The sequence below is a fragment of the Neolamprologus multifasciatus genome, chromosome 2 (assembly GCF_963576455.1).
Source record: "Neolamprologus multifasciatus chromosome 2, fNeoMul1.2, whole genome shotgun sequence".
NCBI classification, from domain to species: domain Eukaryota; kingdom Metazoa; phylum Chordata; class Actinopteri; order Cichliformes; family Cichlidae; genus Neolamprologus; species Neolamprologus multifasciatus.
This window is the reverse complement of record NC_140440.1, coordinates 31,320,173-31,346,042: the sequence shown is the minus strand read 5'-3', so window position 1 is coordinate 31,346,042 and position 25,870 is coordinate 31,320,173. Positions and strand designations below refer to the sequence as shown.

The window sequence follows — 25,870 nt, the reverse complement described above, 5'->3', positions numbered from 1 at the left end:
GAACTTCTATAAAACCTGCTGCTGTTAGACCCATTTGGACATAAAAGCACATAAAAAACACAAAACATATCTGCAGGAACCTCTATACAAACCAAGGATTTAGCTGAATAGCATTTAACGTTACTGAATGTCAGCTAAAAGAGACACAAAGCGATTTGATGATCCCGTAGTGACTGAATTGTCATGTCACTGGTCTCAAAAAATTGGTAAATGATAATTGCTTAACTGCTTCAAGAGGTCGGAGCTTTTCATTATCAACTCACTTTCAGTTTCAGTTTTCAGTTTTATTTGTCATATGCAAGTTAGCACAGGGTCAACATTGCAATGAAATGTGTTTGACGAGCAGCAGTCACTCAGCAGCATGATACAGTAGGAGAAAATATAATAAAATATAATAAAATAAAATAAAATAAAATAAAAAAAATAGAAAAATAGTAAGGAGCAAAATATTAGAGAGACATGGTAAAAGAGAAAAGATGACTAAATATATATGTATCTATAAATATAAATATATGTACACTAGTGATTAAATAAGAAAATCTTGAAAAGAAATATGACGGGAGGGCAGATGGGATATTGCACAGGAATGAGCAGCAGAAAATTACAGTATTGCACTTTTAAATATAAATATCAATAACTGACTGAAAGGCAAATAACCACAAACCTCAAGAATCACCAGAAGAAGAAAGGAAATTACAACAGCTGCTCTGTGGAGCTGTCTACACAAAAAAACGAGCATAAGTTAAGAAATCTAGTTAAGTGAAGATATTAAGCTTAGAAATTCACAAAGAATGCTTTTAAACCACGTTATTAAATTCTACACTCTCAAACACTTATAACTATTAAGGTCATAAAAAAATTAATAAAAAGGTATGGCCACACATTTACTGGGCACCTCTTATAATTTCCTATTTGTGAATCTGTTTCCAATTATTTTGTTCTCATAACCCTAGTCCTGTTCAGTCAAGGCCCATTAGTTAGCACAGCTGCTGCAACAAGTTAATTGTGGGTCCACAGACTCCAGGATGAACTTTGTTAACTTTTCTCTCCATATTATAGCGTAATGAGAAAACTGGACTTCTGCATCCCAGCATACAAACCTATCAACCTACTGTGGGGGGCAGAACAGGCACTGAGTAGATAATGACATGATTTAATAAGATATAATCCTCACAATGATTATATAAAGAGTGTCATTTGTGTGTGTTAATGCATTCATTTGTCATTTATGATAGGAACCTCGCTTTCACTCACACAAACAATCTTCAAATCCAGGAAGCCTCAAAAAACCCTCTTTACAGTACTGCACCGTGCAAACCTCTTGAGTCACACCTCAGTTTCTTTATATTTTCTTTGCAAGGAGCCAAAATTTCTTGTAAATTTTTAAAGTGGTCTTGAGCAATACTTCTTTAGGCTTTCTGAAGGTGTGTTTTTCACTTAGTTTTAATCGAGTCCTTGTACCTGATCATTTTCAGAGGACTGTTTTTTGTTTTTGTTGTTTTTTTGTAGACCCACTTAACTCTAACCATCATCATTCAAACATAACAAATGCACCAAGCAGTTTTGTGTCCATATATAACAGACAACTTAACGAAGAACCAATTTCGGATTGTAATTTTAGGCAATTTGTTACTAGCGGCATGCTGCAAAAAGCACATAATTTGTTCCCATTTCTTTAGTTGAATCTATGAAAAATGCCAAAGATAACACACACTGACAGGCACAAAATAGCATTTTTGCACCTACAAGGTGATTCCCAAAGAGCTGTTAGCTCAAAACGAGGCACGTCTCACGTTGTGTGCACTGAGTCCTTAAATAATTTGAGGAAAATGGACAAGTGGAGGACAAAAGAAGACATGTCAGACCTGAAATAAACGTATCTACATCTGAAAGTCATGTCCTTTAGAAAAAGGAAAAAAATCCACCATGACACAGGACCAGAGAGGTGTATCTGTTCATCCATTTACTGTTCACTGAAGCTCCATCAGAATCCTACAGAGTCTGTAGGATTGCCTAAAGAAGATGGAGCTTTGCGGGCATTTATGCAAGGGGAAAAGCAGCGTTGACTTCATTAATTGCTTAAACAGTTAGCCCTGACATGAAGTCAAACTACTCTGTAGCGAGCTTTTATTCTCTTCAGCCACATGAGCTGTCATCCACAAATCAAGATGGCTTTTTTTAAAGTGAATGAATGCATTAGCCTAAATACTCACGTGGGATATACTCTGTAATCAGTGAGGTCTAATGAAATATAGCAACCTGCAACCTTGTAAGATTGAAAGTTTTAATTCTTGTAGAGAACTGGTTCCCAGTAGTTCAGTTCCTTGTAATTGTTAGTCTGCTTGCCTGTTGGTTACATTTGAACTTGTGCTACAGTCAGCTGATTTCAGTTCATGTGGTTAGAGAAATTACTTTTATTTTTATTGCACACAAGGACAAGAGTGCGATGGTAAAGTGGAAACTGTATCCAGGACAGAAACAACTGCACTATAGTGCTAACCAGTGCTGGGAAGGTTACTTTTAAAATGTATTCCAATACAGAATACAGAATACATGCCCCAAAATGTATTCTGTAACGTATTCCGTTACGTTACTCAATGAGAGTAACATATTCTGAATACTTTGGATTACTTAATATATTATCATGCTGTTTACAACTACATGAATGTACTATTGCTGTGATTTATTACTGTTACTGAAGGTCCGCGGCTCCGAACCGTAGTAAAGGGACCTCTGGCTAATACGGTGGGTTCTGTGTCGGGCTCGTAGCTGAAAACTAGCTTTACTTTGTTGTCTGGGTCCCTTTGCTAGTGAGAGACAGTGAGAGACAGAGAGAGGCGTTGAAAGGCTGCTCCAACGGAACTTATTGTTTTTGGAGGAAAACACGAACACGGTGTACAGTCGAGTCTTAATAGCTTACTTACAACTGGGCTCGTCAGGCACTCTTCTTGGCTGCAGTGGTTATTATTATATTTACATGCTTCCAGCTCCTGTTTTTGCTCGATGACAGCTCGTACTTTTCCATTTTCTCCCTCCCTCGCTCACAGACACATAACGGGTATGGCAGTCCATTCTCCCTGCAGCACGGACTACACAGCCCATCAGGCTACATTCTTTAGAGCCTGTAGCATTCTGCCTATTAGCTTAGCACAACAACAACAGGCGCTCTCTCACCCAGGAAACACGCAGAGCGAGAGCGGCACCCTGTAACCATGGCAACCGTAACGCTGCCGCCTGGAACAACAGAACGTAGCTGTCAAACAAAACCCAAACAGTCCTGACCCGCCACAATATGAAACAAGGAAGTACCGCCGTGTAATCCATTTATTTCAACAAAGTAACTGTATTCTAAATACCACCTTTTTAAACGGTAACTGTAACGGAATACAGTTACTCATATTTTGTATTTTAAATACGTAACGGCGGTACATGTATTCCGTTACTCCCCAACACTGGTGCTAACACAACATCAGCTCTTTGCAAACACCTGCACAGACAGCATGCTAACGCTAAGCTAGCCAAGAATCCAGAGTGATGTTAAAGCTGATTGAATGTTGACCCCACCCAGCAGCCAGACCCTGAAGTTCAACAGTCAGGCTCCAGCCTCCATTTCTACCTGTTCATGTTTCTACAGTAGAATCACTGTGGCGATCGCTTTAAAGTATCTTTAAAGTATGGTTTTCATCTTTGTTTTGTGCTGTCGGCTTTGTGTTAATACCTAAATACTATGAGAAAGACCGTATGTCTGTCCTCATTAGGATAGGGATTTGTGTTGGTGTTTGGGGCTTTTGCTTCAGGTTTATATTGTTAACTGGTAATTATGAGACAATGCATTTCAGGTCATTTTATAAAAAATATGCAAAATTAATGTAAAGTAGTGTAGCAAAAGACTTTCTCTTGGGAATATTTAAGTAACACACCGCATTACTTTTAAGAAAAGTGTAATACATTATATGTGTAATACACAGATGTACACATACAGTACATACACATCTGTGTGTAAAACGCATACGTAATGACCCCAACACAGATCACAATAAAGAAGGAAAATACCCCCAACATAAACAAACATTTCATGACACAGTATGCAATTAATTTGCGCACATTCAATGTCTTTAATGCTGTTTAACGGTTAATCTCAGAGCAGAACCAATGAGAATCAATAAGGTATCAAATCGATAAGTTGTATTGATAATGGAATCAAAATCTCTAAATTCCCATCCCTAATAGTTAGACGAGTTATTATCAAACACTGACAGCATATTCAGTGTTTTTGTCCACAGCAGGCAGCAAATTTGGCTTGATTGTTATTACATATTTATATAGGGGAATCTACTGTATCCTGGGGCCACCAGCCTCGAGCATCTTAGCACTTGAACTGTTGGAGCGATCGGTCATGAAAATGATTAAATTTAAAGAGGAAACACCTCCCAACACAACATCTGAAACTCATTAACACATTATTGCTTTTTATTCATTGTATGTTCTAATCTTTAATCTTTGTTGGCTGGGTGGAGTTACTTCACTGTTAGCTGCCCATTACTTCCCAATAACTCACATCAAAAGCAATATAAGCCACTGAACCATTAATTTACTGGTATGTGGATTTTGTAGCTGTTGACTTGTATGCAACCTTCATGCTAAGCTAAGCTTATCTGATTATTTGTGGTCCCTTTCACCTCCAGCGCCGACCTGCCTCATCATTTTCCTCATCATTTGGCTCTTACTTTCTGCCTACCTCTCAGCATTGCATTGTCTGCAGAGGTGTGGCTGCGACTGGTCTCACCTGGCTCAATCATCAATCACTCTCCTTCTGCATTTAAACCCCTCTCTATCCAACCAGTCGCACCAGATCGTTCTGCTGGCTGAGTGGAGTTATTGTTCAAGCTCTCTAGTGTTTACTCGATGTAGTCTCCTGAAGATTTCAAGTGTGTTTTTTTCCGTTTGGGATGACCCGTGTTTTTTTTCCCCTCTGCTTCAGCAAGATCTCCTCCTGTGCACCACCACTGACCCTGTCTACATTTACTTATGTTTGCAATACCCTGCCTGCTGCCTCTCCCTCCCACAGACCCACCTCTTTGCCCCTCAATTGACGTTTGCAGTTTCTTGAACTTGTCAATAAATCATTTAAGTAGATCCAGGAGTTGTCCTCCATTTTTGAGCAGAAACTTTAACAGCCAACATTATACTTAGATGAAGTAGTTTTTCATGAGGTTCCCTTTTTGTCAGCTGTCTGCTCTCCTCAAACTATTTTAACAATACTCAGTGATGGCTTGACAGCACTGCGCAGAAGGATAAAGCTGTTTAGAAGGCAAAAGATGCCCCTGCTTTTTATTAGCTACTTGGTATTCATTTACTGTTTGGACCAATGTATCACGTTTGTCTGATATGTCAAGCTGAAATTGGCTTTGTATCATGTATTAGAAATCAGTCAGCCATTGTTTTCCACTGATGATATGAGACATGCTCAACCCAGACTTGAACTATGTAAAATGCTCTCTAAAACTTGCAGTGAATTCATAATAAATGTTGTTTAATTGCCCATTGATGGTTTAGATGCATTTTCTTTTATTTCAAGAGGGTAATGTCTCAAATGTGAAGCACTTAATCCTATTTTGCATAGAGGGCACCAGTATCTGCTGTGTGTTGGTGTTTGTGTGTGTGTGTGGATGCATTTCTGTGTATCAGCTCATACCTGATATTGGCTGGTAAGCCGAGCGTTGCTGAGGTCCAGGCTTTGGTGTGTTTCCTTCAGGGCACTGAGCTCGCCCTCCAGCCGAGTCCTCTCCAGCTGGGAGGCGTTCAGCTCTGCCCTCAGCACCGAGCCCTGAGCCAGCAGCTCCGCCTGCGACGCCAACCACTCCTTCTGGTGGGCTTGCAGCCTGCAACATCGACACGCACGGCCACTGTTATGCGCTCTCGTAAAGTGCTTTGTGTCACTGTTTACTCTCTGATTGAAGATCACTGTGTTATTATCCAAAACAAGGAGTCTACACAAAGCCAGACAACAACAAACAGATATTATCTCGGACAAAATGTTTAAAGAGAAAATTCATTCGGAGTTGTTTGAAAAAGGAGTAATCATCTCTGTATCATTGTGTAATGAGGACAGAAAGTCTGCAATAAGATGAAAACATCACTGATGGGAAAATTATACATAATCATTTTGGAGGTAAGTATTTTATACACATTAAAACAAATCAGTAGCAGTAATATTAAAGTAGAAACTTCAAGTTCAGTTTCAAACTTTTATATTACACACACTTTAATAGGTAGACGCTGATACTATGTTGGACCCTGTCTTGCCTCCGGAACTGCTTTAATTTTTAATCGCATGGATTCAACAAGGTGCTGGAAATATTCCTCAGAGATTCTGGTCCATATTGATATGACAGCATCACACAGTTTGTCTGCTGCACATCCCATTCCACTACAACCAAAAGTTGTTCTGTTTGGCCAAATGAATAAATGATAAAGGGGTGGACATGGTCAGCGTAACTCTCAGGTAGGCTGTTGTTTTAAAAAAAAATGCTCAGTTGGTATTAAGAAGAGGAAATACTTTTATGCTGTTCATGCCATTTTCTGACCGTCCCATCAACGTGGTGGATCAGAAATCCAGACTCATCAGAACAGATCACATTTTTCCAATCTTCTATTGTCCAATTCTGGCGATTGTTTGTGATCAGTCGTTATTGGACAAACTTTTGTCTTCCTACGTAGCTCATTGTCCTCTGACCTTAAGCATCAACAACATATTTTCACCTTGAACCTAGAACTGCTGCTCACTGGATATTTTCTCTTTTTTTCTGACCTTTATACAAGCATGCATGACAGCCTGGTCCACCATGTTTTCAACGTGATTTCACGCTTGTGTCTCTCCAAAGCGTGAAATGGATGCAGACGTTGTGTAAGCTGCAGTACCAGCAGAGGTAGATATTTTATTTCAACCCAACGTGAAAATAATCACAGGAAAGCAATTAAACAGACATTACTAACACATTTACATGGAAAAACATATCAGCCACCTAGCGGAATCATTTCTGGCACAGAAACACTCTGGAATATACTTCATACCTTCATACTTTGGTTACTTAAATCAATTATCTTCACTTGCTGGTACCACAACTTCTGCATGCGTATCCATTTCATGCTGTGATATCAGGTTGCTTTATTCACCCTTGAGATGGTTGTGTGGTCAAATCCCAGTAGATCAGCCACTTCTGATATACTCCAACAAGACGCCATGTTCAAAGTCACATAAATCACCATTCTTCCCCATCTGCTGCTCAGTTTGAAGTTCAGAAAGTTGTCTCGACACCCTTGGTCACCTTTTCTGGTCTTGCCCCACACTCAGGAGTTTCTGGGCAGAGATATTTAATATGTATAACCGGATTTATGACTTAAAATTAGAGCCGGATGGTGTACTTGCAGTGCTAGGCTGCTCCCTAACCTCATTGGCACTCAGACGTCCTCTTCAGAAAGCCTTAATGTTTGGCATGATTGTAGCTAAAAGACTTATTCTTAGAGCCTGGAAATCACCAGCTCCTCCATTGTTCAGGGTTTGGCTACGTGAGATGATTGCTTGTTTGTATATTGAAGAGGTTCGTTATCGTTTGGCTGACACCCATTTTAAGTTTGTCGAATTCTGGGGCCCTGTTCTCAATCATATTAATGGGAATTTAACATAAACTTTAACCCATTTGACTGCACTTTGTGTTTGTGTGAAACTGCACCTCTGCTGGACCCTGATTCCATCCGGGACATGTTTCCCACATCTTCTGGTCTTGGTGAACTCTCTGTTGCCCTGTCTAAACTCACACAGACGATCATCTTTTTTGGACAATGGTGTTTCTTTTGAACTTTTGATTTGTACTGGCTAACTGGTGTATTTTTATTTATTTATTTATTTATTTTGTTTTTAATTTTTTCCTTTTCTTTCCTGTTTTCCTGTTTGGGGTCTTTTTTTTTGTTGTGTTTGGTTTCTGTTTTTTCTTCTTTTTTTTCTGTGCTTAAATGTTATTGTTTTTGAATCTTATGTCCTTTGTCTGGTGTGACGTTATGTAACTTTGAACTTAAAATCTTATAAATAAACATTTTTAAAAAAAAGAAAAAAAAAAGAAAGTTGTCTCGACTAAGTTCAAATACACTGACTTGCTGACATGATCAGCTGATTTTAACAAGCAGTTGAACAACTGTACCTAATAAAATGGCCAGCGAGTACAGTTCAGAAGCCAAATATAATTCAACTGCAAACAGAGAAAACAAAAGTGCTCACATTGGACAGTTTGACTACAGGAAAGGCACACATGGCTAAATTCCACATTGGGGATGTTCTGGTTTTTGCGCTACTAGGCAGTTATTAATTCCACCTGTGCTTTCCCCACTGTGACAATTCAAAATATTTACTGTGTAAAAAGGTGTTTTGAGACTCTGGAAATGAGTTTTTAGCCAGAAGAAATAAGTTATGTTAGGTAAATACAACACTGGTATTTTAAAGCCACTTTTTAACTAACCACAGCCATGGAGCAACGTTACTCTTTATTTAAAGTTGTTCCTGTCTATCCGAGGAACTTTCCCTCTCTTTGAATTGTTATAACAACTCCTGGTTGGAACGTCTGATTCTTCAGTTTTAATATGTTTACCAGCTAGTCGCTAACCTTGCCCGCCTGCAGTTTGGCATCCTACTGAGCAGGTAGTGTACAATGTTTTCGAGAGATGTTCTTTCTGTTACAAATTCCAGTTATTGTTGAAATAAAAAAAAGAAGACAATAAGAGAGCTGCGGCTGAACCAAAGCAGAAAACAGCCAGAGAAGTAAACAATGAGCTGAAAGTCACTTTGGAGCAGCAGAATCTGCAGGTTCATCACTACATCTGATTCGTCCCATCATTTAATATATTCCTCAAAAAATAGGTCATAGCCATTGTCAAGAAATTACTCAAACAACTGAAATGAATTGTTACATTACACACAAGTCTAATTTTAATCTATTTAATATCGTATTTTTTGTGTTTTGTACAGTATTTTTAGTTAAATGCTGTCTAAAAACCACCAAAGGAGGTTTTTGTTTCCCTGCTTTGCCAGCCACGTATTTGCAAGAAGCAGTCAGTAATCAATTGCATCAAAAAGATGATGATGGTTGATTAACTAATTATGTCACACAAGTATCTTATGATTGTGGCCATTATTATCATACTGTATATCAATCAGTCACTAAGAGAAAATATGATGAGAAGTGTTCAAAATGGTCTCGAAGTTCAGTAAGCCTGATCTGCGGCTTCAAAAGACACAAAATGTTTATAACGAAGGAAATGGTTTATTAAAAGGCTGCTTTTCATAAATGTACCTGTTGCGTGTCTGCTTTTAGAAAGACACTTGAAAAAAAATTATTATTATCTCTTTTGGTTGTCTTTTTTTTTTTTGCATTATAACTTCGTTTTTTCGTGCTCAGCCCAGAGGATTTAGATCTGGAACAAAAAGGCATTCTGCGCGTCATATAGCACATTTGCATTCAAATTGATTCTTGTATTGCTCGCTGTGCTTCATATAGAGACATTACTGCTGCTGCTGCTCCTTGTATTCAAATGAACACGAGTGCTGTGAAAGGATGATCAGATCCCCGACTGGATTTGTTACCTGTCATTGTCTTCTTTCAGCCTCTCCAGCTCTCGTTCTCTCTCCAGCCTCCTCTGGGCCGCCGTTTCCATCTTCTCTCTTTCCGTCTTCATCTCCCGCTCTCTCTCCTCCAGCTGGGTTTTGCCATCCAAGAGCTCCTTGTACCTTAATATTTCAAGCACAGGATTTACCTCCAACAAAACATGACGTGTGTCTTTCATAGATCGAGATGTTTTTGTGCACATTTAATTTTGGGGGAGAAGTCCTTTCAAACATGGAAAATATGTCACAAATCTTCAAAGTGAAGATTTCGTGTCTTTAAGTCAGTGAGTGTTTGTACCTGCCCTCCAGCTCTCGATGCTGGGCCTCCAGGCTGCGATTGTTGTTCCTCAGTTGAGAGTGCTTTTCCACCAGCTCCTCCAGCTCCACCTCCTGACGCTGTTGCAACGCCGTCATCCTTTCATGGTCCCGCCTCAGAGCATCCATTCTAGCCGCGGACTCCTCTCTCTCCCGCGCCCACACCTTGGACTCGGCCTCTAGGGTGGCACACCGCGCCTCGCTCTCGCTGCAGCGTGCCAGCAGCACTGCATGCTGGGAGCTCAGTGACGCTTGCTCCACCTATGTTTGTGTGTATGTGTGTGTATGTGACAGAAAACAGAGAGACCATGTCTGTAATTTAGCAATTTCAAAAGGTTGAGCTGAAAGCCAACAAGCTTGAAAGTTAGTTTATTAACCTTTTGCCATGGGTCTAAACAAGATATTATGTGTGCAGCACTGGGCGCTTAAAGAAATGGTTTGACATTTTGGTAGTTTTCACTTTCTTGCTGAGTTTTATAAATAGACTGATAGCAAGTATAAAGCCAGAGCAATCACAAGCCAGTCAGCAGAATGAATTAAAAACACTCCGACTGGCCACTGTTATCTAAAAAACGGATCATTTCCTGTATCCTCCATCAGATGAGGTCATCAATCTGATAAAAACGGATCACAGAATCTGTTTAACTACCCGTTTCTTCACAGGAATATTTTCTCCATCTCTTATGAAGACATTCATCACAGCTGTCCTTTCTCTCAGAGCAACAAATTCCAATAAGAACAGTTTACAATAAATTTATGTCAGACACCGAGGCATTATGATCCCAAACCGGACAGTCTGACATAAAGGATCGCAGTAACCCTTTGATACAAGGATATTTAAGTGAGGGAGATAATCAAATAGGCTACAGCAGAATACTTAGTAAGCTTTAAAAAACCTGGTAGGTAGTTTTTGTCCTTTGGACGGGGCCAGATGGGCCGTTTCTTCTAGTTTTCTGCTCTTTAGCCAGTGCTAATCTACCTGGCTTCTGGCGCCAGACACAGACATGACACTGGCACTGAGCCTGTCATCTTACTCCCCACATTAGAGCAAATACAAATATGAAATAATGTCCAATAATTTAACAGGTCCCTGCGCACTTTACGTCAAAATTCATTGCAGAAAGACTGAATGCGTTTCACTTTAGGAAGACAAAAGGTTTAAAAACGATGTGCGATTTTGAACAAATCAACTTCAGCCATAACCACGCTCTGTGTCTGTGTGTTAGGTCACCTGTAGTTGTGTGTTGAGCGTCTGCAGTCTGGTGCAGGAGTCCTGCAGGCTGAGGGAGTTCCGACGCAGAGCCTCCAGCTGCTCCTCAAGGTGCTTACAAGCCTCCTGGGACTGAGACAATCTCGTCAGCAAAGCCTCATGCTCTGCAGCCGCCACCGCTTTCTGAGGGGGAGAAAAATCTCTTCTTTCATTTTTATAATGTCTGTGCTACATTTGGCTCCGGAAACATCCATAATATTTGAACATGGTCAGACTCTGCCGCTGACCTTTTAAAGTGCTCTCAGTCAGGTAGCATCTTTATGCGACATTTGTGTCACTCTATAAACACAGAGATGAAATTCCTCCTGTGTCTGACATAAATGTTACAAATTAGATTTCATTAGTTCACATCTGTTGTTTACGCGAGATTTCCGTCAGTGCAATCTTTCCACAGGCTTTAATGGTCCAATCAGAAAATCTGCGACTTTATTGACGACACATGATTTGGTGCAATCTGCTCTGATAAATAAATGTGTTGATTTGGCACAGAGGCGGGTAGTTTAGAAATGAAAAGAAAACCACCTTTTAAATTGCTGAGGGTGTAAAATCTGGTGTATTTCCCAAAATTAAAATTAACTTGGTGCAAACAACAAGTCAGCTGTACTCCCCCTACGCTACGATTTTATTTGAACATTTTATTTGCAAGTACTGGAAGAGCGACAACACATTTCATGTGTGCATCGTCTAGAGAGTCTAGAGCTCAGTTTTGGTGTGGTGTTGTTATTTTTTCCCCCACTGTGGAGTTTTCATGTACTGCTGACTGACTCATAGTGCTACACAGGGGATTTCTACTTTTTATTACAGTCACTTTTAGATTCTTCTCCTACTTCATCATCCTAGCTCTCTCCCTTCTGATGTCAGTGGCACAAAATAACTGCACTCACTGGTCACTTTATTAGGTACACCCTGTTAGCACTGACTTAGACCCCTTTTTGCCTTCACTGCTTCCTTAATTCTTCGTTGTACGGATTAAACAAGGTGCTGGAAATATTTCTATTAGATTTTGGCCCAAACTTGCATGATACACTTACACACGGTTGCTGCAGATTTCGCTAATTCTACCAAAAGGTTCTCTGCTGGATTGAGATATGGTTACAGTACAGTGAACTCAGTCATGTTCAAGAAACCAGTTTGAGATGATCTGAGCTTTGTGACATGGTCCGTTATGCTCCTGGAAACAGCCATGAGGAGATGAGTGCACTATCATGATGAAGGAATGGACATGGTCAGAAATAATACTCAGGAGTACTAAGAAGTTCAAATTCTGGCAAGAAAATACCCTCTCACATCACATCCAGCCTGAACACAAGGAAGGATGGATCGATGCTTTCATTTCATTTTAGCCTAATCCGAACCCTACCTTCCAAATGTTGGAGAACAAATCTGACACTCATCAGATGAAACAGCATTTTTCTCATTTCTATCATCAAATTTTGGCGGGCCTGTGTGAACTGCTGCCTCTGTTTCCTGTTCTTAGATGACAGGAGCGGCACGCCGTGTGGTCTTGTGCTGCTGTAACCCATCTGCTTTAAGGTTGCGCCTTCAGCGATGCTTTTCTGCATACCTTGGTTGTAACATTTGATTATTTGTGTTACGGTTGGCTTCCTATCAGCTAGAAGCAGTCTGGCTGTTCTCCTCTGACCTCTGGCAGCAGCAAGGTATTTTCTCCCAGAGAACTGCTGCTCACAGGCGTCTTATTTCCTGTTTGTTTTCCTTGCCTGTTTGTCTTGTTTCTATTTGTGTGTGCCAGACATGGATTGTTATCTCCCGTTCTCCCAATCAGTGTGCAGATTGGTGGTTCATTTACTCATCAACCTGCACTTCAGGCCAACTCCACCACAGAGCTATTGTGGTAATTACGTCAGGCCTTCATCTTCAGTTTAGCTTTTGTTCCCCGTGTTTATTTACCAACTTCACACCATTCAGCTTGGGCCAGCTTTCATTCTACAGCTACAGCCACCCTCACCTGCCCATCTGCTCTAACTGCCATGCTCGCCATATTCATTCATCCTCTGCCAGCACAGCTCTTCCATGATTTTGCTCCACCTCATCCTCCTCACTTCTGCAACTTGTGTACCCCAATAAAGACTTGTTGGGTCTCGCTTCTTTGCTTCAGATTACAGTTGATCTTAATATTGCTATTGCATCAGTTTGTGAAATACAAAAACCAATGATTCTAGCGTGTGATGCTTTATGATAAAACTTGGTGTCATGCTTCACCAAAGAGTGATTTCTCATCTCAGCTTCTCATATGGTTTCATTTATAAGAAACCCAGGGGGCCAGAAAGGTGAGATTTAACCCTAATATTTCAAGAAAAGCAAAAAAGAAAAAAGCTTAGAAGGAGGTAATACTTTTTTGTTTCTTCTCCCATGATGACAGGTCTACCCAGTTTTATTGTTTGACACTCGAGGGGGTGCCTACTCAGTTATGACCAAGCCTGTACGAACAGGTGAAAATGAGCTCCCACCTCCAGCAGCTACAGCCAGTAAGGAGTGAACATTAAAATGCTACTTTAGCTTTAGTATTAACAATCCTGCACACTATATCACACACAGGAGCCATTTTCCTGCATAATTTCCACTTTTAATATTTTAGGACAGTGCAGCTATTAATTCTATTTACTTAAGTAGAGCATTCTTGCATTTTTAGATGTGAAGATGTCTCCATCCGCAATCGTTGTTTGTGCATTAATAAGTGTAAGTGGGACCAGGATGTAGCCCGGATCTGTTTGTGCCTCAGTTCATCTAGACTAATCTACTGTACAAAACCTGAAAGCACTGACGTAATAACGTTCTGAGTGAGAGCCACACCGGGTGAAATTTGTGACCTTGGCAATGCTGGAAGCGCCCCTCACAGTTTGATGTTAGAGAGTATGTGTGAGTGTGAGAGAGAGACAGTAAGAGCTTAAGCAGAAAAGCAGCAGAGGAGATAAGGAAGATTAACAGTAGCCGGGGTGACATTTTAAAACCGATGAGCAGAGATAAAGCTCTAGTTTTGGAAATAAAGTGCTGCACTCTGGGAAGTGGCCCACTGTGAGCTGATCGTCCTCGAGAATCCCTAGAGTAAGAGTTTTAACATAATATACATCATCTCCCTCACAGGGAAGACCGAGCCCCCACACCAACCCCCAAACACCCACTCACACATCCAAATACAGACCTCTTTTTCCAGCTCGATCACCCTCTCACTGAGATGCCTCTCTGCCTCCCCCGGGAAACGATCGCGGGTCGCGGAAAGGTCACAACCTTTGGCAGCCTCGGGGCTTTGATCCAAAGGTGACATGTCTTGCTTGTCTGTCGATTCTGAATTTGAATTAGGCGCACTCTTCACTTCTGCACTTTCCCTCCTCGTCTCTAACTGCAGAGATTCACTTTTCTTTAGGAGCTGGGAGAGAGACTCTATTCTCTCCTGAGACTGGTGGAGAGAATCTTTTGCCAACTGCCGCTCGGCTTCGGATCGCTGTAGTTTCTGGCTCAGGTGTTCCACTTCAGTGGCCAGTTTCTCAGAACGAGCCTGCTCGCGGGTTAGATCCTGATAAGAGAGAGAAAGAAATAGTGAGAAAGTGTAAAGATTAAAATCTCTGGAACTTGCTGTAAACACCACAAAAAAAACCTAATCTAAACAGTAAATGGCCTGTATTTGTATAGCGCTTTACACTACATTCAGTCATCCACAGGTGATGGCAAGCTACATTGTAGCCACAGCTGCCCTGGGGCGCACTGACAGAGGCGAGACACTGGCACCACCCTCTGACCACCACCAGTAGGCGGTAGGTGAAGTGTCTTGCCCAAGGACACACCGACCCAGACTGTCAGAGCCGGGGCTCGAACCAGCAACCTTCCGATTACAAGACGATTTGCCAACTCTTGAGTCACGATCGCCCCGAAACCTACATACATGTTTCCCCACAAAAGTTTGTTTGACTCAGCAGTCCTTATGCACCCATGTATGTTCTCCTTAGTACACTCGTCCCCTTCGAGGGACAACCCAGTTCAAATCAATACAAAGTTGTTGATCACAGTGTAGTGATAAAACATTTCAGTCTTCATGGGAGTGTCACCATCCATAGGACAACTGAGGTCAGAGTGATTTGATATATATATGGAAATAATGGCTTCGCGGTCTGTACACTGCGACCTAGCTCAACACCAACAGCACATTTTAGTGTTTGACAGTGCTCACAAGCATTATTATTAAAACACCAAATGAGGGATTATGTTGTGAACGTGTGGTGTTTCATCCCTCCAGACTTTAGTCTCTTGGGAAATCAATGGCAAAGAATATTAAAGCTGTTCTGTTTAATATGTGGTAATCCAACACCTTCCTAGGAAACTTTATGTTGGTTTTTCCTTTCATTTATCACCCATTTACACTACGTTCTTAGTCTGTGTGAGAACCAGTCCTCATGTGAGTAGTTTGATATTAGTTGCGGTCCTAGAGTGGTTCAATCTAATAACATTATATCATAATTAGTATAAGTTAGTAATTAGATAGCAAATTAGTAGGCAAATAACTAATATAAACAACTAGAATACACCACTAGAACATTGCCTAACAAGTGCTGAATCTTTGTTTTCTTAGAATGGATGGATAGATGGATAGAAATCTATCTATCTATCTATCTATCTATCTATCTATCTATCTATCTCTCTATCTATCTATCTATCTATCTAATAGATTTCAATTGTAAATTCATGTAAATGGGGAATCCTCTTCCCATCCTAAAGCTCATTATGGAGTTCCACAGGGTTCCGCACTAGGACCAATTCTGTTTACATTATACAAGAATTATATATGACTTATTTTGAATTCACACCAGCTACTCTAACATAGAATAAAAGAATAAACAATATGGATCTAGAAATGAGTATAGCAATTCAGCTTAAAACATAGTTGTTTATTTACTTACTGTATAAGATTTTGAGTTTTTCAGAATGTATTTATTTTTATAGCTTTTTCTAATGTTAGCAGAAAGCGGTCGACATCATTTTCTTCATTCTGTTGTGGCCACACAGTATATAAAATCCACACTCAAATGCAACCAAACAAACACTTTAAGTATGCATACTTCACTTTATGTTGTAGTCAATAAAGTGTTACTGTTTTCCTTTTTCCAGTTTTGAGCACCATTTCCATTTTCATTATGCTCTGTGCTAAGGGACCACAGTGTCCATCAACAGATAAAAAAAAAATACAATTTGAATCTTCTGCATTTCTCATTATTTTTCCGGTGTGAACACACTGAATTCATTTCAGTAATAATAGTAATTTCCCCTGCTGAGCTGCCTGTGAATTTTCCACCACATCCCTGCAGCAGTGCTTACCGTTAGGAACTAAAGTACCACGTCACACATACACACCTGGGACAGTGCGCTAATCTTGGCCTGTGCTTCTGCATACTGCTCCTGCAGCTGCTGTTTACCCTCTTCCATGCTGCTTAATCGAAAGCTGAGCTCTTTCTCCAGGTCCTGCAGCTGAGCGCAGAGCTCCTTGGACTCAGACAGCTGCTGACACACACGTCTACACACACACCACAAACACATTTTAGACCCTGGTTGCATAAGACAGAGTTGACATTAAAGATAAATGTACTGTTCAGCACAGTGCTGTCTCTGGTGCCTTATAAAGTTAACTGCATGATCAAGGTTAACTCCATGTCCTTAGGAGTGTGTGTACCTGTGTTCAGCATCCAGAGCACAGGCTCTCTGGTTGCTGTGCTCCAGGGCCAGGGTTGTGCTCTCCAGCTGTTGCCTCAGTCTCCCCGCTTCCCTCTCTCTCTGTCTGCCCTCCTTCCGTTGGCCATCCAGTTCAGACTGACACACCTCTTTCTCTTGCTCTAACCGTGAAGCCTCCAGCAGCGCCTGATCTCGTGCCCTGGCCAAAGATTCAGCCTCGAGGGTAGCCTCGCGGAGCTCTGCCTCCAGCTCCTCCTCGCGACGCCGTGAGGTCTCCAAACTGCGGCCCTGACGCTCCAACTCTGCTCTGAGAGTCTGAGTAGTGAGCTCTAACTGGTCACTCTGGCAAAAGAGAAAACACAAAGGATGATTTCGGTTCTTAACGCCTGCTTTAAATAAGTCCCCGATAATCACAGAGGAAAGTGCAACAGACAACAATCTCTCTTTTTGTTTCTTGTTATTTTATAGTAACTTCCTGTTTAATTTTGGCAGTTGCTTTACTCTAAGAGTCATCTGTTATCTGTATGTGCCTTCCCTGCCCTATTTAGTTTCCCCTGTGTTATTATAGTGAGTTGGTTTTCTGTGTATTTATAGTACCATCTCTAGTTATTTGTCATGATGTCTGTTTTCCTTTCGGCATTGTTTGTTTTGGGCCAGGCCCCAGTGCACCTCACAAGTCCTCAAGTCAACCTGGGCTGGACCTTGTTTAAGTTTTGTGCCTTTTAATTGCACCTTGGGCACTTTATCTGCTCATACTCTGAGATCTTTGGTACCTGGTGGATTTCTGTAGCTCCCACAGCTTTCATTAGTCCCGCCTCCTGCTGTGTGCCCTGCTTTTAGGTCCTTGCATTTGATTGGATCAAAACAGCAATAATACATTTTAAAAATACAGCTCAAAAATAAGTAATTCAAAAGTTTTCAGACTATTAAAAACAATAAAAACATTAATTTACCTTGAAACCAAACTGCAGATTGGACTCTGTATAAATAACAGGAACTGTTTGCTTATCTGTTACATGGCAGTGGTTAGATATTTCTACTGTATAAGCAGTACTGTGGTCTATAATTATTTTCCTGAATGTTAAAATGCTCACCTTTAAATCCTGTTAGGGAAATTCACCTAATTTATTAAATCCTGTACTTTAGTGAAGAGGATGTATAAAGAGGGACGAAATAGAAAGTACAAGGATGTCAAGAGTACTTTAAAGCACTTGAGTAAATGTACATTTTTTTGCCGCCTACGGGAGAATAACCATACTTCACATTACTGCACCCCTCCACATCATCAAACGTGGATGTAAACAATGCAATTCAGAAACACTTTCAAAGCCCTATAGAAAAAACATATTGAGTAGATTTTTGTTATTTCCAAGACACAAAACAGCGTCCTCCAGATTGTGGACTAAATCTCATTACTTAGCAGAAAATCTGATCAATTTTTCCAGGATATATGAGGGTTTTTAAAAAAATAAATAAAAATGCTTTAAAACAAACTAGGTCAGTAAACATACACAATGACAGGGAAGCAAAAGGGAGAACGAGGATGAGACGTGAGTTCCTATTTTGATTTTACTCACACCTACAGCTGAAAGAAGTACACTTCATGATTCATTTAACATGCACTGTTTTATTCTCATGAATTCTGGCTCTTCTCCTGCTGGTGGTTGGAATGTGAAGTCTACCTCGAATGTAGCTAGAATCCATTCTGTGTCATGGGCTAAAACATCAAATATTGAAATGAACAAATTTTTAGTTGCTGCTGACGTCTGGCTGGTTTACAACTTAAGTTATTTTATTCATAAACCAAAGTGACAGCAGAGTACTTTCTCAGCTCTAACATTATGAGAGTGTGCTGTTGGATTTAGTGTTTAGAAATCAAAGGAATGAGCCACTGTTTTTTAAAGATGCATCTCTGGTTCGATGCGATGTCGTGAGAAGTGTGGCAGATCGGTAGGAAAAGCCTATCCAGAGTTGCACTACTTTTTCATGCAAGCAACTAAATGTACACAAAACAGGTTTTTGGGATGCGTCATAGCAGAAAACACTTGTTCTAACGTGCTGTTTCTTTACAATAGGTTGTCAATTATATGTTGTGTACAGTTAAAGAACATCCAGTCTTGGCTGAGAAAATTGTAGTTTATTAGCCAGAGTAATTTTAGTAGACCTTTAGGCCAAACAGCCACAAAAAGACTGACGTTTTCACTTTCAAAAAACTGGGAGGGTGTCACCAAAGAATATTACCCCATCAGATGGAGGGTTATATACAGCGTTTTCCGAGTGGGAGGTATTTATGAATCCCTTTTAAGGTATTTCTTTAATGCTGACCTAGCAGTGCTCTTTTCCTTAGTTTGCAGTTTTTCTTATGTGTTGAAATTTTTACTGCAAATTGCACATTAAATTGCACCGTATTCACAAAGACTTCAATGACCCAAAGTGGGCTGTCTGAAGAAGGTGGCTCTCAGTTGGGTTTCTGCTTGAATCTCCATCTGCAGAAATGCACTGAATAAGCCGAATCAAAACGTTCACCTGCTTCCCTCCTCTGTGTGCAGATGAGATTTTTGTCAATATGGGAATACTGCAGTTCAAATCTGATTTGCTCGCTCGATATAAGGTGGATGAAAATGTTAACATGCATCTCCGACAGCTTAATAAAACTGTTCCACTTTATGTTGTCAAGCCTGAGTTGTGCAGTAAGGGAATTTGCTTGCTGAAATACTGAAATTTATTGGTTAAATGGAATCCAGATGGGATGTTTTTATTTAAGCAGATCACAGAGGTTGACTGTAAGAAAATTTTGAACTCTTCTGTTTTTTATCTGCCCTTCTTCTTCTATTTCCCTCTTAAGTCCAGTGTCATCTGCCATGTTCATGGACATATTTGTCGTCTTTATATTGTGTGTGCAAGTCTGTGGCTGTGTACTCTCCAACCTTGCGTTGGGCGGAGCGCAAGGTGTCCAAGGAGCTGCGCAGCGTGTCTCTTTCTCTCTCGAGTGTAGCCCGCTCTCCCTCCAGGGTGGCGATGATTGTGGTCTGCAGCCTGTGAAGCTCTGCTTGGCTTCGTAAGCGACACAACTCCTCCTCCATAACTAGACCCTCAGACTGAAGAACCTGAGAGAAAAGCAGTTAGAAACATCTGAAATCTCGATGTATAGCATGTGCATTTACTATTACTACAAAACATTCTTCTATTTTTCCAGTAATTGAATGAGTCTTGTATAAATATATGATTTCTAGGAAAGAACTACAAACCTACAGCTTTAAAGGAAGTGTTGAGTAAATCCATTTCCTAATAATTCCAGTTAACTGGCAAACAACACAAAGAGTCTGTTGTTGGTGCACTGCAGGTTTGATGAGTGTGCAAAAGCACAAACAATCCCAGATAGTCTTGCAGCTTTGCGAGGCTTTACTCTGGCACACTGCTGCCCTGAGCGAAATGCAGAAATGCTCACAGAAGCATCCTGGTGAGCTTCAAGTTCCACCATGTTTGCAAATATTTTCCATCATGCATTTAATGTAAAGTACAAAAATCACCTTTTTGTATGATAATCATGACAGTGTAGATCAGAAACTTACCAAAGAAATTAAAAATTTCATCTGGCTGAACAAATTTTTATGACAATCAATATAAAAGCTGTTTTTGTGCCACGCCACTGTTATTGCTGAAAACAATTCTGATGTGTGAACTTTTTAAATCTTTGTTTCTGTTATTACTTTAATTGTAATGTATATAATCAGAGACAATATTATGAAAAAAACCTGGAAAAACCGGAAAACTTGATACCAATTTTGTAGTAGGATGACTCCATGCAGCTCATACTTATAACCAAAAATAACCCAATAACTTAAGAGTGAGCTTTAAAAATCTCTTTCACAGTCATTGGTTTGTGCAGCCATATGCCACTTTCAGCGCTCCACTGCAGTCTGGATTGTTATGTTTTGACCACTTGCAGTGAGACATCTGCAACTTCACCAAGAGCATCAAACTGACTCAGCGTTGCATGACGAGGATCTTCACTGGCGATAAGAAACTGGTCTCCTGCTGCAACCCAGAGACCAAAGAGCATGGTTCAGTGGAAAAGTTCATTTTATTTAACACTTACAGTGCTGCGCTCTATACAGTTGTCCATCATCAAGGTCAGACTGTTAGTGCAGAGTTGCACGGTAACTGTAAGCGTGAACTTTCCCTGACTGTGACACGTTTAAAAGTGACGTCTTTCACAGTACATTGAAAACCCAGACTTTTTTTTCTATATTTACCATTGTTTGTGCCCAATACATTTGTCACTTACCACTCTCCCTTAGAAAATATGTTCTCTTTCTCAAGATGAAAGCTAAGATCCATCATGAGTCACAGATGTATTACTGCAAGTGGTCAGAGAGGGATTTCCAAGGAGCGATCTAAACATGTGCTTAGCCCTGAAAGCAGTTTATAGCTGCACAAGGAGTCGATCATTAAGTGGCTGGCAGTCAATTTTAAATCAGTTTCAGCTTTTGCTTTTTATGGGTGTTGTAGCGGGAACATTTGATGGCGCTTTGCACGCAAGAAACACATTATAAACACAATTATACAATAATATAACGCCCACGTTTTCACTTGCTTCACCGAACATTAATGTCTCCAACTTAACCACTACAGCCAGCCATACCTCTATCTGCCTGCGGGCCTCCACCAAACTTTCTCCGGCTTTCTTCAGACGCTGCAGCTCAGCCTTGACGAGTACCAGCCGCTGCTCAGCCTCCCAGGTTTTCTTGCTCTGCTCTCCCAGCTTAGAGCGCAAGTCCTGGGCCACGTTAGTCTGTCTTTCGGCCTCCTCCTGGGCCTCCTGGAGTCGTTTTGTCAGAAGCTCCATATCAGGACTAGTCAGGGAACATACGGCCAGGTGTGTAGCTATAGTCTCTACTTTATCTTCAACTGATTGTTTCTGTATCTCTGAACTTATTGGTAATTCAGTCTTTTCTTTCTTCGGCTCACTTTCTTTTTCCTGTTTCTCCCTTTCTTTCTGCCCTCCCTCAGCCTCTCCTCTTCTATTGGTCTGGATCACCTCTTTGCATGGTTCATCTTTTCCCATCTGAACATGAAGAATCTCTTCACCAACTCCTGCTTCACGGTGTGTCCCGATGACTTCTCCTCTTTTCTCCTTCTCCTCCATCATCTTAACCCTTCCTTCCCCCTCTCCCCTGCAGGATTCAGATCCCTGGATTCCTCTCACCACCTTTTTCCCCTCCTCCTCCACTCTGTCTGGCATCTTCATTCCTTCCTCCTTCCTCTTGTCTTCTAGTTGTTGAAGTTTGGTCACAAGCTTTTCCAGACGCTGTTTCAAAGTGGCATTTTCATTCTTCAAGTTTTGAAACTGAAAAGCATAATTGGAGAGAAATTTAAAGACATTTCAAAGCTTTGAATATCCCTTTTTGTCACTGTTTCCTTTCATGTGCTGACAGTGATTGAACTTGAATGCATGGTGGGTAAGAAAACTGAAATCACCCCCTTTTCCTCAGAATACATCCAGTTTCAATACAAAAGAAAAGACAATGAAGCAGGGAAAAACCGAGAGAAGGACAGACAGGGAAATTACTGATCGATTTAAATGATCTTTGGTTATAACAACACAATATAAAAGCACTCCTCCACACAAATAACTACAGAAAACTCAGTATGCCTGAGATCCGTCACACAGCACCATTCGCGAATTCTAGTATAATGTTGTGAACTGAGTAACATTTAATTACCATATTTCATCTGAGGGAATGTAAAGCACAGCCTTCACGTGTCTTTTACGTGTCATACTCAGATTGGTTGTTTTAATCGTAACATATTTACTATTTATTACTTAAAATATTAGTTTTTTAAAGTGTTAAAATAATGTCAAATCACACTGTCCACAATAATACAATAATACATTATAAAAAAAGTTTTATCTTGTGACATCACTGACAAATCAAGGCCATATGTGTATGGGACACACACAACACAAACCCAGAGAAGCCTGTGAACAATAAAATACAATTCAAATTCAATTCTGTTTGATTTATGTGGTGCCAAATCACAGCAACAGTTGCCTCAAATTGCCCTATTTTGTAAAGTAAAGAACTTACAATAATACAAACAGAGAAAACCCCCAAAATTATATGACCCTCTATGAGCGGCGGCAGTGGGAAGGAAAAACTCCATTTTAACAGGAAGAACCCTCCAGCACAACCAGGCTCAGGGAGGGGCGGCCATATGGCGCGACCGACTGGTAGGTGAGGGGAGGAAGACAGGACAAAGACATGCTGTGGAAGAGAGCCAGAGATGAATAATAACTAATAAGGAGTGTGTCAGCCTCCGGTGATCATTTAATCAGAATTGAATCTTCACGCTACAAATTTGTTTCACTCTTTGTTGAAGAGGCTGAGTGTCATGGCCCTGGGTCATGTGACCCAGTATTCTGAGTTTCTTGGTGTTTTGTTATTCTTTTTAGTCTAGTTTCATTTCGGTTTATCTAGTTACATTCTGCCATGTTTCATGTCCAAGTTTTCTTTGTTTGATCTCCTTATGTTTCCTGTTTTATTTTGAAAGAGTTTCGTGTTATGTTTAGTTTCACGTGCCCTGTCATTATGTTAATTGTCAGCTGTTTTCCCCATGTTCCTTTGCTCATTCCTTATGTGTATTTAGTCTGTGTGTTCCACTCAGTCAATGTCAGATCGTCTGTTAACCTCACCACAGTTTTCATAGGTTTACTCCATTGTTTCTCTGTGTTTTCTAGTTTACTCAGTGTTCATAGTTTGTCATAGTTTTTCACTGAGTGTCACAGCCTTTTTGTTAACACAGTGTTCATAGCCTCCTTAGTTTCCCTAGTTCCTTGTTTTTCTTCTGCAATCTGAGCCAATAAAGGCTCGCTTTGTTTTTGAAACTACGTTTTGTCTCCACCGTGTCTGCATCTGGGTCTACCTCTTTCCTCACACCGGCGCACCCCGCCGTGACACTGAGTTACTTCAGTTACTGTTAAACACTCATAATAACACTACCTAGGCAACCTTTGTGTTTACATTTGACTTGTGCTGTTGCACTGTATATAATACTGCGTCACTACAGTTGCACTATAGTGCTGCTGCTGCCGGTACCTTGTTGTGACAACAATTTCACACATTAACTTAGTCTGGTACCGCTGTCATCGGTGACAGTGCTTCACGGGAAAAGAAGGACAGAAAATACCCTTCATTTTGTTTGCACTGATAAATGTTGCCACCTACAAGTTATAATCACCGCTAAATGGTTGTTCAGTATATATATATATATTTTTTTAAATAAATATCATTATCCCTTTTTATCATAATCCCTAAATATTGTATTATTATTCTAAGGATATAGCGTCTGCCCCCAGATTTCATTTGGTGGGAAACCCCAAAGCTATCCGGACACAGTTAAATGCAGTATTAACTGCAGTTAATTATGTTTCCCTTTGTTTAAGCTAACATTCATTCCTGCGCTTCTGTCATATTGGCCAGCAAACAATAACAACACAACATTTCACCACACTTTACTACTTAAATAACTAACAGTTAATGAGAACCATAGAACAATATTTCTATACTTTCAGCTCTCTTATGGCGTCCACCAGCTCCACCTGTCAGTCATCTGGTGTCGGGAGGCTAACATACACTGTATTTTTAAATCTTTTTCACTTGTTCCTGCTGCTGGTAGAGGCAGATGTAAGCTATGAGGCTGACAGCCAAAACAGTCAATTCTCAAGCCGGAGGATGGAAACAATGAGTAGAAATAATAAAAAAAAAAAAAAACAATCAAAAAGAAAAACGCTGAAGGAGGGTTGTAGAGTCTGCGAGCAATCCATTTCAAACACAAGTGAGCCATTATTTTTGTAAAAATGTCGAATACTGCAGCTAATTTTCTGCTGATGATAAATAAAAACAAATTGATTCAGCACCAGAATTCTGCTCCACTACAACACAAAGCTGCTCACACATGCCATGAATGTATTATATATGACTACATAATACATGTGGCAGAGAAGGGTTTTTACATTGGCTAAAAAAGCAATATTACTTATAAATGCATTAGCGTCAGAGCAATTTACTACCAGTCAACAATGTGACGGTAAAAAAAAGAAAAGATGATTGTTAGAACAGTAACTGTTTGGTAAAGCCTTCAGTTTGCTCTGTGCTCACCTCCCTAAACGTTTCCTGGTGTTTCATCTCCAGGCAGGCCAGCTCATCCTTTGCATCTGGAGAATCAGCCTGCAGCGAGGGGAGATGTGTGTTTAATGCCTTCATTTGTTGCATCCTGTTTTTCCAGCTTCATTTGCATCTTTAACAACTCAGATATATTCAGAGATGGCAGGCCTGCTAGTATCGTAATTAAACATTCTTAATTAAAAATATTTTTTCCCAACATAATGATCATATGAATAACAAGACACGCAAGGGAAATGAAAACTATATATAAAACCTGATTTGCATGTTATCCAGTTGTCATTTCTCTTCTGTCTGTGTGCATTACCGTGACCACTCGAGCAAAGTTACATTGTTACAACTACAAAGTTAAAGCTGCTGATTAATGTAAATATCATAGCAGAATATAGCAATTCACACTGCTGCGCGACTCACCATGCAGATGACCTGCTACAAACTGCAATCATCAATAAAAGGCTGTTCAGTATTTTTTAAATTGTGAGAAAAATCCTAGTAGCACATTTCCATGAAATATCGGTATTTTAGGGATATATCACCCAGGTTTAAGCTGAGCATCAGAATGGGGAAGAAAGGTAATTTCACTGACTCTGAATGGGGAATGGCTGGTCTGAGTATTTCAGAAGCTGCTGATTTACTGGGATTTTCCCATACAATCATTTCTAGGGTTTAACAAGAATAGTCTGAAAAAGATGAAATACAGAGTGAACGGGAGGTCTCTGGATAAAAATGCCTTGTTTACACCTGAGGTCAGAGGAGATTTGCCAGACT

At 40.3% G+C, this 25,870-nt stretch overlaps 1 protein-coding gene across 2 annotated transcripts in view; it reads right to left on the bottom strand.

Moving 5' to 3' along the window:
• The window catches only part of ccdc88b (coiled-coil and HOOK domain protein 88B), a 64,308-nt gene that overhangs the window by 17,566 nt on the left and 20,872 nt on the right, over positions 1 to 25,870 (bottom strand). For both annotated transcript variants that reach the window (XM_085172394.1, XM_085172400.1), the window contains 10 exons: positions 25,079 to 25,147; positions 21,562 to 22,266; positions 19,844 to 20,023; positions 16,918 to 17,258; positions 16,602 to 16,761; positions 14,401 to 14,772; positions 11,202 to 11,363; positions 9,954 to 10,231; positions 9,635 to 9,778; positions 5,696 to 5,882 (listed from right to left, as the gene is read on the bottom strand). In XM_085172394.1, the coding sequence (XP_085028520.1) occupies positions 5,696 to 5,882; positions 9,635 to 9,778; positions 9,954 to 10,231; positions 11,202 to 11,363; positions 14,401 to 14,772; positions 16,602 to 16,761; positions 16,918 to 17,258; positions 19,844 to 20,023; positions 21,562 to 22,266; positions 25,079 to 25,147 (2,598 nt within the window). The remainder of the gene's footprint in view (positions 1 to 5,695; positions 5,883 to 9,634; positions 9,779 to 9,953; positions 10,232 to 11,201; positions 11,364 to 14,400; positions 14,773 to 16,601; positions 16,762 to 16,917; positions 17,259 to 19,843; positions 20,024 to 21,561; positions 22,267 to 25,078; positions 25,148 to 25,870) is intronic.